Here is a 13,617-nt window from a genome sequence, read left to right on the forward strand (position 1 = left end):
CGTCTGTCATGCCGTTGTCAAAAGAAACATAGAAACATTCACTGCGAAACAAAATGTGCATTACGATACACAAAACACTGGACACTCAGTTTTGTGTGCATTTAAGACCCATTTGAGCTAATGCAGTCATCTGATTTTGATTTATACAACATGACATTTCTTTGCTGATATACAAAGTCTTCATAGAATTCCTTAAGCGGTTGTGCCACATCTCATGCAGAACAGATGGCAAGGTCACCAGTTCCCTAGATGATGTCACCAATTCAATTAATCTCTACATCTGTTTACTTCATTAAGGGTATTTGCTCCTCAGCTGGTCTTGCAGTGGCCGGTCAACTGCCGGCTAGACCCATGTCTCATCCTGTCCTCTTTGATTGATAATTATAAGACCAGATGATGGTGCCTGGTCTGACTGTCTGGAGTCAAAACCACGCCTCTGACTTTCCCCAAATTGCCCTCTGGATCTATATTCATCACTACTTACCTCCTTCTCCTTGCAGTCATCTTCTCAGCCTTTCTTTCATTGATTTTAGTCTCCCTAAAACCTTGTCCTTTATTTCTTTTTTTGTGACATTTTAGTTTATTGGTAAACTCATAATGGAGGTAATAGACTCCAAAGAGATTTTTCTGAAGACTCACAAAGTTAAAGGATCACTTTACTTACTATACGCAAGTTTGTGAGAAGGTTTAGATTGCTTTTTATGTTAAAAAATTAGTCCTAATGATCCAGAAAGGTCAATTAGAAAGCTTCCTCAAACAAAGACATAGTAGAGTGTATAATCCTCTGTTGCTCGCATAGGACTTCTGCCCACCCTGCCAGTTTGAATATTGTCATCTCCCCAAGCCCCTAAAATCCTTATTGAATTGTCTGCCATCTCATTTGTCTTCTATCTAATAATCCTGCCTCTTGCTGGGCGGGTAGATATAAGGCTGGAGCCCACTGATCCCCCGGTCTTTACAAGGTAATCAGCATGGGCGGGAGGGACTTCGTGTGTGCTGATTTTATTCTGTTGTTAAGGTGCTTACAAAGGTGATGGATACTAATGCCTGTGTATTGATAGTTCAAGCACCCTTGCATCACATCATTATTTTTACATCTCATATAATTACCTTTCTTGGCTTTATGGTTATTAATTGATTTGCGAATAACAAAAATAATTGAATCTTATATTATTCAAGGCTTTTAACAGAGGAGTAGTGAGTTTATGTGAAATGGTGAACCAGTTTGGTCTGTAGTGCCTACAGTACAGTATGTCTGCAGACTACTGTGTAATGTAACTACACATACAGGAAAAGTTCAGGCTTCTACTTCTGGCAATTGTTGTGAAGAGCTCTTTGAATAACTATTTATACCAGCTCAGAGCGAGCTTATAGGCTGAGTGCAAAAGTTGCCTTAAAAGAGAAAAGCATGAGTAGCACCATAAAGGTCAGGAGGAGCGGGTGTAGGCAATAATACCCATATGTTAGACACTACTTGGTGGAGGAAAAATGATTTTCGCATTCCTGTCGAGCACTAAATTAAACCTTAATTCAGAATGAGTCAGTCCATGACTTTCATGAATGAGTCATGGCATGACGGCTGTGGAAAAAGGCAGTTATTACCATTGAACATTAATTTAAGATTATTTTTATGACAGTGACATGCTAGGTACAGTCTGCCATGTACCATGTACAATACAGATTGAAAATTGCAGGATACGCTGTCCAATAATTGGTCCATTGAATAAAAGCTTCCTGCGTCCGGTTTCTTAGATTGAGTAATTGTCCCCATAATTGATTCTACAAAAAGACATATCTCAGATCCGTACAATTTTACAATAGTGAAAATAAGAACATGTCACTCCAACTGAAACAGATAAAGGTCAATGGCTCTATATACAATAGTCCAAGAATACACTATTTATCTACACTGTATAGAAACACTCACACTCACAAACATATCATGCAGTGACTTCTTTGTGACTGTTCAGATTCTAATTCCCAGTCTCTTTCCTCCTTTGTCTCTTGTTTTTCAGGATCACGTTTTGCCACCTTCCCTTTCAGAGTAAATGGCTGTACGTGGGGACGGAGCGCGGAAACACACACATCGTCAACATCGAGTCCTTCATATTGTCGGGATACGTCATCATGTGGAATAAGGCCATTGAACTGTGAGTTGCTAGTGCTCCAAACAATGACATACGTGACTCCTAAAAAAAAAAAAAAAACATAAATACATGTTAATTGGTAACTTTAATTTGATCATGCCTATTTCCTGGTTCAAATAAGTAAAGAATGTTTCACTGATAATTTGCTTTTACTACTGAAGCGCCTTTGATGCGTAATTCACAGGATCATTATCTGATTAGCTAGTTAGAACAGGTTATTGCCATGTTGTTGTGCAGCACATAACCTGTAACCTGTAAACAAAAAATACCAAATCAAGTGTCCTTAAACTCTAAGAAAAAAAAAGATTTTTAACATGAGTTTTAACATTAATATATTTCACAGTGTGTCACAGACAGACTGTGTGCATTGCATCAACAAAATGTATCCTTCTTTTGTGGTAATATTGTCATTTGGCAGTAAGCATTTACAGTGTATTATAACATCTCACATTTGGGTGGAATATTACAGAAGCCTTTATTAATTTGTTGGCCTGCACTTTTTTTTGTTGTAAGTGTTGGCTGTTTAGCTGACATACACTGCAGATTGACAACTTAAAGCACTGACAAGTACACAAATGGTGTTCAGTTGCTTTGTATGCCCTTTGTTTCTCTTCAGTTCACCCACCTACGCCGTTACTCTGGTGATACCCTGACAAATCCCCTGCTGCAGTGTCAGTCACAAGTCACTTACATACCAAGCCATCTTGTTGCCTTGTGACAGCCCAAACTATAGTGAGCAGTCATAACATTGATGTGTGTGTGTGTGGGAGGGCTGTCTGCCAATCACTGAAAAAGTCTCAGAGGATAAGAGGCTGAGTGTTTGTGAGTCAACAGTGAGGACCTCCCATTTTCCTCCACATCACATCTGAACTGAACTTCTGAAGGTTCTTGTTTTGAATGGTAAATGGACTCTAAGTGCTTTTACGCTACGAGCCATATTCACCCATTCACATGCTGATGGAAGGCTGCCATGCAAAGTGCCAATCTGCGCATCAGAAGGATCTAATCATTCATACACCAATGGCAAAGCCATGTGGAGCAATTTGGGGTTCAGTGTCTTGCCCAAGGACACTTCAACACATGGACTGGAGGAGCCAGGAATCGAACCGCCGATCTTCTGATTAGTGGATGACCCGCTCTACCTCCTGAGCCATGGCTGCTTTAATGTTTCTTGTTTGTTCATCATGTAATGACTTTTTAAACAAGCATGTAACACATAATTTATGATACATTTAAAGGGGTTTGTGTGGTGCCAGCCCCTAACATCATTAGGATATTATTAGACATTTATGAAATATAACATTAAATTTCAGTTAAAAAGAGCAGAGGCTCTAATTTTAGGCCGGATGTGACATCATGACTCTCTATGCTGTAGTTCTTTAGACTGGTTTTTCCCTAATAGTTAAGCCTGTTCATATAGTTTTTACACAGGCAGAGAATAAATCCAGTTAGTCTTTTCTTTGCTTTTTTTAACACCTCTGCTGACCAGTTTCCTGGGGGAAACTCTGAGGTTAGCACATTGTTGCACGTCTTGTTCCTGCCTGCTTCGGCATAGCAGGAATCAAGCCCCTAGTAACAGTTAATTCTCTGTTATTAGAGCTGCAATGAGACTTATATAACACGTTATTTTTAATATAAAGTCAGAGACCCACAATCAACAGATCATGGTATAATTTATTTGTAGTGTGTTTTGACTTTTTCTTATTCACTGTGTTCAGTCAGAAATATAGTTATCTGAGTCTTTGCAGTATTCTGTTAAATGCATCGGCTTTAAATTCAATTCCAGACTCAAATTTGAAAGCCTGGCGAACCCCCTAAAAACAAAAGGGGGGAGTTTAACATTACTGTTTTAACTTGATATGATATGTCCAGTTTACTTGCATATTTACTGATTTAAGAAGTCCGATAACATTGTCATCTGACCTGTGAAAGGACAGTTCACTAAGCTACTAGAATGTGGGTTGTAACTATGCTGACTAAAGTCAGTAGAATACACCACCAGCTCAACAATAAGCCTCTGTATAATATTCTGTTTCAGCATTATACAGTATTTTCTAACCGTCAGCACTCTGTACCTTTCTGAAGTTGAGTTCACAAAGAGTTGAACTAGCAGAGAAGGAATCTTCTCTCATCAACATAGCGACTGGGGAGTTTCATAGTTTGGCTGAGGAGGTTTTCCACTCAACATGAATAGGGATTGAGGGTACTTTCTGTTTTTCCTGCGGTGGAACATTGAGTGAGCAAGGGAGAACTAATCCACTCTTTCCACTGTGTACAAACAGCAGAGTGTGAGTCACAGTTGGCGTGTGTATGTGTTTACACTTCTATTTGCATTTGTGTCCTCACAGTATTTGTTTATGTGACAGCCGTTCACAGATGCATTAATTTAATACAAACCAAAATATGCTCTCTTGAAAAGAATCTGTTATAGTAACAATTCAACTGGGGCCACTGGTCCCAAACAGGAGGGCCGGGCTTTCATTGAAATTCAAATGGGTTTGCAACATATTTAATTCACAATTTCATCTTCAAGAGATTTATTCCAAAATGAGATATAAAAATGACTCAAGGAGCAATGGGAAAACACAGAAGCCCGGTACACACACTGCTGCAGTTCTTGGATCCCTGTGATGAACAAAATTGTGTTTACGCCTGGCATCATGTCAGCCGAAATCAACATTGACATGTTTGGCTATTTCTGCTATTAAGATTAGAAAATAAACAGAGAGGTCTCAACATCAGCCAAGACAAGGTTAAAAATGTAAATACATTGATATAGCAGCAGCAGAGACTTGACAAAGATAGATGCTTACCATCCAGATGGCTCGAATATCTTCTCTAAATGTTTCTGTCATCGAAACCCACGGGACAGGAAGAAATACTTGATATAATGTAACTTGATATAGGTTTGGGCTCTCACATGACTTTTGAAAAACCAGCTTTTTTGCCTGAAGGCTAAAAAATGCTTCCCCAGGCAAATAAGAAAGGGTTGGAGACATTTGGATGGCAGTTTCTTTTATGCTTATACATAAAACTTCTTTTCTCTTTCTAATATTCTTACTGAAAGGTATTAGATCAACCAGTCAGTCTGTTTGACCTGCAAGTCCACAGGATGGATTGAGATTTGTGAGGTGTGTGCATCAGCTCCTCTGCAAGCCTCCTGCGACCTGTGTACCCAGAGGACCCTTCTCTGTGGGGCTTGGCAGAGATGTTAACGAGTAATTTCACTGAGACTTAGTTTCAGTAGAACACCGGTTTCAGTCCGAGCTCTGGTACAATTACTATAGTAGACTGAGCATGCACAAGTTCTGACCAATGTAGCAGACTAAGTGAAGGTCACCTACTGCTGTAAAGCTTATAAACCGCAGTAACACATAGCTGGTGAGCACCATTTCCCTGCACTGCTAAAGCTGGCAAGCACAAAACTAATCGTTATGGATTTCTCTTGAAGCAAGGTGAATAACCATATTAGTGGCATATTATCGGTCTGGCTCCTAAAAATCTGTTTGGAATTTATTAAATAATCTGTTTCCATAGAGAGGAGTGCAAGAGAAAACTGTCATCCCACTGATGCTAGACTCCTCTGGTTCACACAACCCAGCAATGTCATTTGCTCCAGTTTCATACTTGATGGATACCAGACCAAATAGACTCATGTTAACTGGTGTGGACTATGTGGTTTGAGGAACCTGACTGAGCCAAGAAAGAGTCATCCAATGTAGCTTCAGCTCTGTACAAAGGTAACAAAATCTGCCTCACAGCACCTCTAAAGCTCAATAATTAACTTGTTATATCTTATAATGATACTTTTACTTTTATCACCCAAATCTGCAGCTCCCCTCAGATTTACGGAGCTTTATAGCGAGTTTCAGCTCATTGTTTAGCTGTCCAGCCTGCAAATTTATTGTCTTGGTTCACTGTCACTATGGAACATTTAGTAGTTAAAGAGCCATACATTTTCCTTAGAAGTTAGAAGAGACAAAAACAGAGAGTGAATATTGGACTCACATTCACAAAGTGGCCAGAAACATAACTCCAAATAAAAGATGTTGCTGCTCCATAAATGCTGGATAAGTTTGCCATATCAATTTAAAAGGTGATGACATGTCAGTGTCATATTCATAACTTGTTTCCTCTTCCCCAAAGTGAACAAAAAACAGTTACTGCAGGGTTAATCTGTATAATAACTGAAGTGTAAAAAAACCAAAAACAATGTTTGCTTGTTTGTGACCTTGTCAGTTGAAAGGAAAACCTCATCAGGAGTCAGTGAGTCAGTAACTCTCTTCAATCCATATATTGGTCTCCTCAGTAGCAAGCCTTTGCCCTCAGTTACAGCCCTTTCTGTCTCAAATTCAATAACTGCTATGAACTTTTCTTCTCAAACAACTTAATAACTCAATAAACTCAAAAAGAACTTAGTGTCATTCATGGCACACTGTGTCCACATGCGTATGGGTTTACTGATGCACAACAAAAGGTCTGAGGTCAAAAGTTTATATACATGTTACGTCAGAAAGTGTATTTCAGCTAGCTCAGTGTATTATTTGTTCTGGATGGCTGGTGTAGCAAGATTAGCGCTTGGCATTCACCCATTCTGGCACTGCAGTGATTGGACAGGTGTTGTGTATTGCGGATGGCTTGTTGATACCTTTAGCTTTTTACTACTTAAGCTGCTAAATAGAAAGGTTTTGAGAGCTTACTGTGGTTTGCTGTTTTTATCGCCCACCAGCAGCAGGCATAACTAAACGGGCCCATATTGAACGTGTCAGTCACACTTTACCTCAGTTTTCCAGATCAGCTCACATTTCAGCCACTATGTTAAAAGTATCCTGATTGTTGCCGGTAGGTTTGGTTCCTTGCTGGTGATCAAGTGGTCAATGTCAGGTTGGGCACAGAGATGCAGTGAGCAATGGGAATACAGTGAGTTAGCTGCTTTGGTTTCATTAACAATACTAATGTATGACATTCCCGGCCTCTGTGCATTTGTGTCATTTGTCAAAATCCAAATATTGATAGATGATGGGCTTCTCTGAGTTCAGGATCACAATGCATTTTGCAGGTAAAAAATAAACATGCTATATTTTTCTTTTGATAATGTTGCAGTAGAGGGTACAAAAGGTGGTGACTGTGACATTGTGGTTATCTTTTTGTACTTAATTATCCTCTTACCTTCTTAATGCACCACACAGATATGTAAAAGAAACACACAATGAAAAGTACTGTAATTTTTGCAACACTATAGAGACATACTATACTGTAGATGTAATGGTCAATTTACCAAAGTCTTTTTTTGTTGTTTCTGAATCCATGTGCATTCATGTTTTCACTTTTCACTTTTCAACAGTTATTCTGAGATCACTTATATCTCTTTGAATGAATAGTTGAATTTAGCAGGGTGTTTGTATATGTGTGACTTGAATGGGTACGGTTATATACTCAGCCCTTCCATGTCCTTTCTGAACAGGGTGTAAAGGTTTTCTTCGTCTTCCGTCTAGTTACATGGTATTACTGTTTTACCCATCTCTCCTGACTCTTATCTTTCCTTCTTGTCCTAGATCAACTAAAACTCATCCAGGACCTGTGGTTCATTTGAGCGACAGCCCGAAGGATGAAGGCAAGGTGAGTAGGCAGATAAAAGAAACACCAGCGACACCTCCTAGTTCTCCTCAAGCACCAGCCCTAATGTTACCACAGTCTACAAAATAGAGGCTCTCTCATTTTTCCCACTTTTCTGCTCCTTTTTCTCCATGATGTAGGCCTATTTATCCTCCATCCTCCCTCTGTGTTTCCTGTATCTTAACCCTTTATTTCTATGTTTTTTGTCTTTCTATCTTGCTTTCTTTCTTTTATATTGCTCAGATTTGCTTTCTGAAAAAAAGAAATCTTTCTTCATGTATTCCTCCTGTTGCTGCTCTTGTGTCCGTTTTCTCTGTCCCTCAGCTTTTCACATATATAAACAAAAAAAAGAGGTGTGAGGAACCAGATAATATCCTTTGAGAAAAGTTGAGGTTTTTTTTCAGGGTCAGTGTGCAGTCAAATTGGTAGCAAAAGAGGAAGGTGGAGGTTGCTGTAAAAGAGAGGTCACTCAAAAGTATATTGATTTTCCCAATGGATTTCACTGCCTCCGGGTGAAACCAGACTTGACAAGCTGTGAAGACATAAAAACGAGACACAGACTTACAGCTGCCATCACACTGCAAGATGGTGTTATGTGTAGCATTTTAGAAAAAATAACTTTGTGGGAAATGGTGTAACTACCCTTAAAGAATTGAATCTTCACTTTTAGGATGCAATGGCCAAGACACACATGAGAATATGTTTTTATTTTCCAAAGCTTTTCTATTTTGATTCTGATTTTTACTTCATGTTGTGATAAGTAAATAGCCTGCAATACCAACTTCCCTTGTATTACTAAGAAAGTGTTGAGGAAATGATTATACCTGGCAATGGGGGAAATAGACATCAGTGCTAGAAAAATAATTACTAATCACCAACGCTCCACAAGAAACTACATTCTGGTAATGATGAACATTGTTTTAAATGATACAGGAGCTTTTTCTGGACATCTGGACGAAATTATAATTTCAGGGTACTGTAAAAAATGGTTACATTTCAGGCATCAGTGATCACTTGCACACTGTTTGAGAAATAACCAAAATGCGAAAAGTCAAATATGATGACACTCAAATGTTCTTTTTCATTAAAGCAAAGACAAAGAACATATTTTTCAAGAGATAGAAACAGTTGACACTAATGAGTGATTTCCAGTGACAGATTTTATAGACTCCCCCCAGCCTAAAGTATTAAAGGATGAGTTTAATTTTGTTTTGTTTTTTTTTACTGCTCCCTTCTACTCAAAATCGTTTAATAGGGTTTTGTCTAGCGGACTGACTGAGACATGATTTGTCACAGCGGGAAAAGCACAGGTGTAACTGATAATATTATGTGACTCAGCATGCACCATAACAGGCCCCAGGAAACATCTCATCTAAAATGAACATAGCCATTATTAATGTTAGTAGTAACTATGCTTTTGCTTTTCCTGCAGTGACATTTAAATCCATTAAACAACAGCTTTTTGAAAAATTATCTTAACCACAAGTGCATGTCATAATAATATATTTTTCAGTTAATTTACTGTTTAAATTTGAAGACATTGTAGATTTATTCCTTGCATCCCACAAGTTCTTCAGTGCCCATTAGGGAAGCACTGACATGTGGGTTAAAATTACAAATTCCTTAAGCTTAGGGGACCTTCGTCATCATGGCTACAATAATAACCACATGACTAAGTTTATGGGACAACAGTGCTGGAAATGAGAAACGAATAGCAAACCCATCCATCCACCCCGACCTCCTCTGTGCACGGACTTTATCGCTGTATAATAATGTCACATGATTTCCTCCTTCGTTTCCGTCATAATTACTATGGGCGCTGTAGGGCTTCTGTCACTTGCACGACTGTTCCTGTTGTTTTTCCTTGGAGGACACTCTCTTTGCATGTCAAAGTAGATCTGCATCCACATAACACATGCCTTTGAGGATGTATAGTGTGTGTGTTCATGCAGCTGTTCATCTTACCTGTTGGGTACTGTTGGTAAAGCTTCAGGGTTGCAGAATTTGATGCAGGCTTTTTTCCACCTGACCTGCCCTCTACTTCCCCATCTTCTGATTTGAGATGTCACACAGTTCCTCTCGGCAGGAGAGCTGTTTCCTCCTTTCTGTCTTAAAGCTGTGCTCCTCCAGCATCACTCCCCGTCTCCTCTGATCTGATTTTGTCGACTCTACCCTCCACTCTTATCCTGCATTGCGTTGTTTGTGTGCCTGTGTGGTTGTGTGTGGCTGTGTTTGTGTTTTCTATTGTATGTGCATGTGTATTAAGTTTGTCACTGATGTGGATGAGAAGACATGTACAAGGGATTGTGTGTGTTTTTTTTGAGTGTTTTTTGCATTCTTTATGTACTTGTGTGCATGTTTAATCATTAAATCTATATGTTTGTGGTTAACTGTCAATATACAGTACACTGTACGTAGATGAAAACAACCAATTTTAGCGAATATCTGAGACAGCCAATATTGTCACCATAAGATCCATGCAGTGCTGAAGTAAATTGCCTACATGCTGAGGCTGTGCACTCACAGTGGAAATCCTCCCTCCCAGTCCACACTTACCACAGAAGTCTTTGTCATTAGAAACAACATCTGAAGAAAGGAACTGAAGGCTTAATAGAGGGATAGAGAGACAGACTAGGAGGAATAGGAAAAAGCCTTTTGGGTAGAAACAGGAAAAATGGCTCGCTTACATTACAGCAAAGCGTGCAATTAAACGACGCTGGTACTGTATGTCCTTGCTTTATCGTATTTCAGGCTATTGAAAATATCTTCTTTCAACACATCATTATTTTAAATCCTTTTTACCTCCCTCTGTAGCTGCTTATCGGGTTTGAGAGTGGGACGATTGTACAGTGGGACCTCAGGGTCAAGAAAGCCGACTTCAGAATCTACTACGACGAGGTGAGTTCCGCTATGCAGAAAATAACATTTTCTAAAAATGTCTGTGAAATTAGAGGGGGCATTTTGTGTGGCTTTTAGGGGTCATAGAGTTCATACAGATTTGATATGATTCAATTTTATTTTGGCTATCTCTGTGCTCTCAACAAAAATTAGTCGTGTTTGCACAGCGGGGCTGCATGATTGAACAAAGTGAACATTTAAATGTCACACCACTTCTGCTCAGAGTGATAACTCAGGGTTTACTGTGACATTTTCCTCTGTATCGAAAGTAATTCAGGTGATTTTTGTGTATACAATAGAAACAGGAACTACTAGTAGCCAAAGCAGCATGACATTTCATGATAGAGAGGTGCCAAAACTTCAACAAATCAGCTAAAAACATGGAGCTGTAGATTGTTAAATATTCAGACATTTAACAAGGTTGATCCTCAATAACTTTTCATTAGTTTTCACCTTGTGCTGCTCAATGCAGGATAGGCTTGACTGATGTTCCACAGGTGTTATTTTTATGTCATGATCTGACATTGAATCCTGCACTGCGCCTTGTGTGACATGACAGAAAACAGAAAGTGAAGAGATGAAAACTCAAAAGTGGAGGGGATTTTTCAGACTTTTGTCAATAGCTCTTTCCATTTTCTTTCTTTCTTTCATGGACAATTGAAACCTCATCCCAGTGCATGTACAACCTCCTTTAAAAAAAAACCCAATATAGTCCAATTTTGGATTCTTATCATAGACACTTCAAACCAATTTTATTTTCATCAGGGCCTCTTCCCATTAAATTCACAACCACTTCTATTTTTTAAAGTGAATCATGCAGTTTGGCCCAAAGCAACAGAGTCATATTTTTTCACTAACCTCCGGTTCTATTTCCACTATTCATTTTCACTCAGCTTTTATTTAGACTCACTTTAGACTTTTTTTCTGTTTTTGAAGGTGAGGTTCAAATACAAATAATGTTTTATTATTTGATCAATTCAAGTTCATGGTTAAAATGATTATGTTAATATATACAGTATATTGTTCTCATCATACCTACAAAATATAATATATGGCAGTAGAAAGCAATTAACCGCAAAACATAAAGCTGACTAGACAATGTCTAACAACTTGCACTATAAGGCATGCCCACGTACAATAAAATGTAAAATATGTTTGTGACATGACCAGACACAGATAGTGCTTAGAAAAAAAACTCCTGCCTATATAAATGCATATTGGAGCCTTTGTCTGAGCCTTCAAATTTTGTCTGCCAATATTTGGACTCTCAATGAAACGGAGAGCAACTTTCATCTTTAAGCAGCATCAACATGTTTTTATTATTATTATGAACTAGCATCTTGCTATCAAGAAACACTGCCTGTTTCTCTGCCAACCAATTACTGCTTTTTGAACAAGAAGCTGCAATTAAAGGACCCAGGCAGGCTCATACAAGTCCAAGCTGCCCCCCACAGCTCGCACAGCACTATCAGCTGAAACAGGTGAAAACTACAGTGTTATGATTTCATCCCCCAAAAAATAGTGTTCTCACTGTGAGGGGGATCGTTTTGTATAATGTGTATGCAGCATGGTGCCTGCAGTGCTATTAGTTACCATGTAAAACTGTAAGAATGGGAGATATTATTTTAAATATATTTAAAGAGAGAGCACCATAAATAGCTGATCCACTGTATAATAATAGTATAATGCAATTTATGGTTTCATGTAGTTGCAAAAGTGATTACAGTGATTATAAAATTAAAATTATACCATCTGTTTGAGAATTTTCCTTACAGACACACACAGACACACACATACACATACACACATCTGTCTATTTTAATCTGTTTTTTAACCCCTGTGGTTTCAAACCCAATTTGCCCCTCAGACATTTTCACTTCATGGCACTGATCCTCCTTATCCGCTGCAGCCGAGCTCTCATCTCCTGTCCCATCTCTTGTGAAGAGTCACATCCTGCTCACATTCATTAATGTGGTTTTCATGTGCATCACATCCAGCATAGCATGGCAGCTCTGTCTCACACCTCTTCAGACGAGTACGAAAAACCAACACCGGTTATAATTCACAAACGCACAAGGGTGGAAGTACTGAATTACAGCTACTCTTACTGGTGTAAAGCTGTATAATTGTACTGATGATGTCGAGTAACAAGTTACATTTGGCTGTAGTGTTGTATTTTATTTGGCTGTGTTATATATTTTGCATCCATTATGTTGTACACCTTTTTTTTTTTCTTCAAAAGCACCGCATCAAATCAATCATATGTACAGTGTGTGAAGAAAACTGTAATTTGCAACTGTAGTAGTCTAGTTATGGAAGCTTCAAGCAACCTATAACCTTTGTAATCTTATGGGATGTTCCATGTACTCCAATTAATACAATTATAGTCACATTTGTCCAAGAAGAATGATTAAACTACTGCAGCTAATGAGAGCAAAGTTCCAACAGAGGTCTCTACGGACCTTTAACCTTGGACTGGCATACTAAAGTGGGGTAAATAGAGTTTAAACTGATTACGCTATTAAACTAATTTCCACTCTGCCTTCAAAAGTCCTCTGCTTTCTGTGAAAACCTTTGACCTTGGCGGTATCCCAGTTGTAAGCTGACTCATGTCGGATATGCCAAAAGTAAAACTATCAAGCATTCGTATGGGTGGTTTATATGGTTGACTGGGTGCATAATGCAGAGCCACGGACACAAAGACATGCAGAAATATGACACTGTTTGAATTCCATCTCCAATTGCTCAAGTGTGCACATGTGGTCTGTTCTCCTGTGGTGTGCTGCAGGCAAGGTGAAAATAATCTCAGTTGTTTCTAGCTTTCTTTCACATTACTCCCAGTGACCTCTCCTACTCTGGCTTGAGTCATCCCTCTGAGTTTGGGAACATTGCTATGTCAGTGGTGGGTGATGGTGTGAAAAAGGCACTAAAACTGCATCGAAATGACAGAAAGAGA

General features: G+C 38.8%; 1 protein-coding gene across 6 annotated transcripts in view; it reads left to right on the forward strand.

The window, feature by feature from the left end:
* stxbp5l (syntaxin binding protein 5L) overlaps positions 1-13,617 on the forward strand; it is a 159,543-nt gene that overhangs the window by 91,067 nt on the left and 54,859 nt on the right. For all 6 annotated transcript variants that reach the window (XM_044365755.1, XM_044365756.1, XM_044365759.1 and 3 more), the window contains exons 5-7: positions 2,016-2,150; positions 7,703-7,766; positions 10,578-10,661. In XM_044365755.1, the coding sequence (XP_044221690.1) occupies positions 2,016-2,150; positions 7,703-7,766; positions 10,578-10,661 (283 nt within the window). The remainder of the gene's footprint in view (positions 1-2,015; positions 2,151-7,702; positions 7,767-10,577; positions 10,662-13,617) is intronic.

Source organism: Thunnus albacares, chromosome 11, assembly GCF_914725855.1.
Source record: "Thunnus albacares chromosome 11, fThuAlb1.1, whole genome shotgun sequence".
NCBI lineage: Eukaryota > Metazoa > Chordata > Actinopteri > Scombriformes > Scombridae > Thunnus > Thunnus albacares.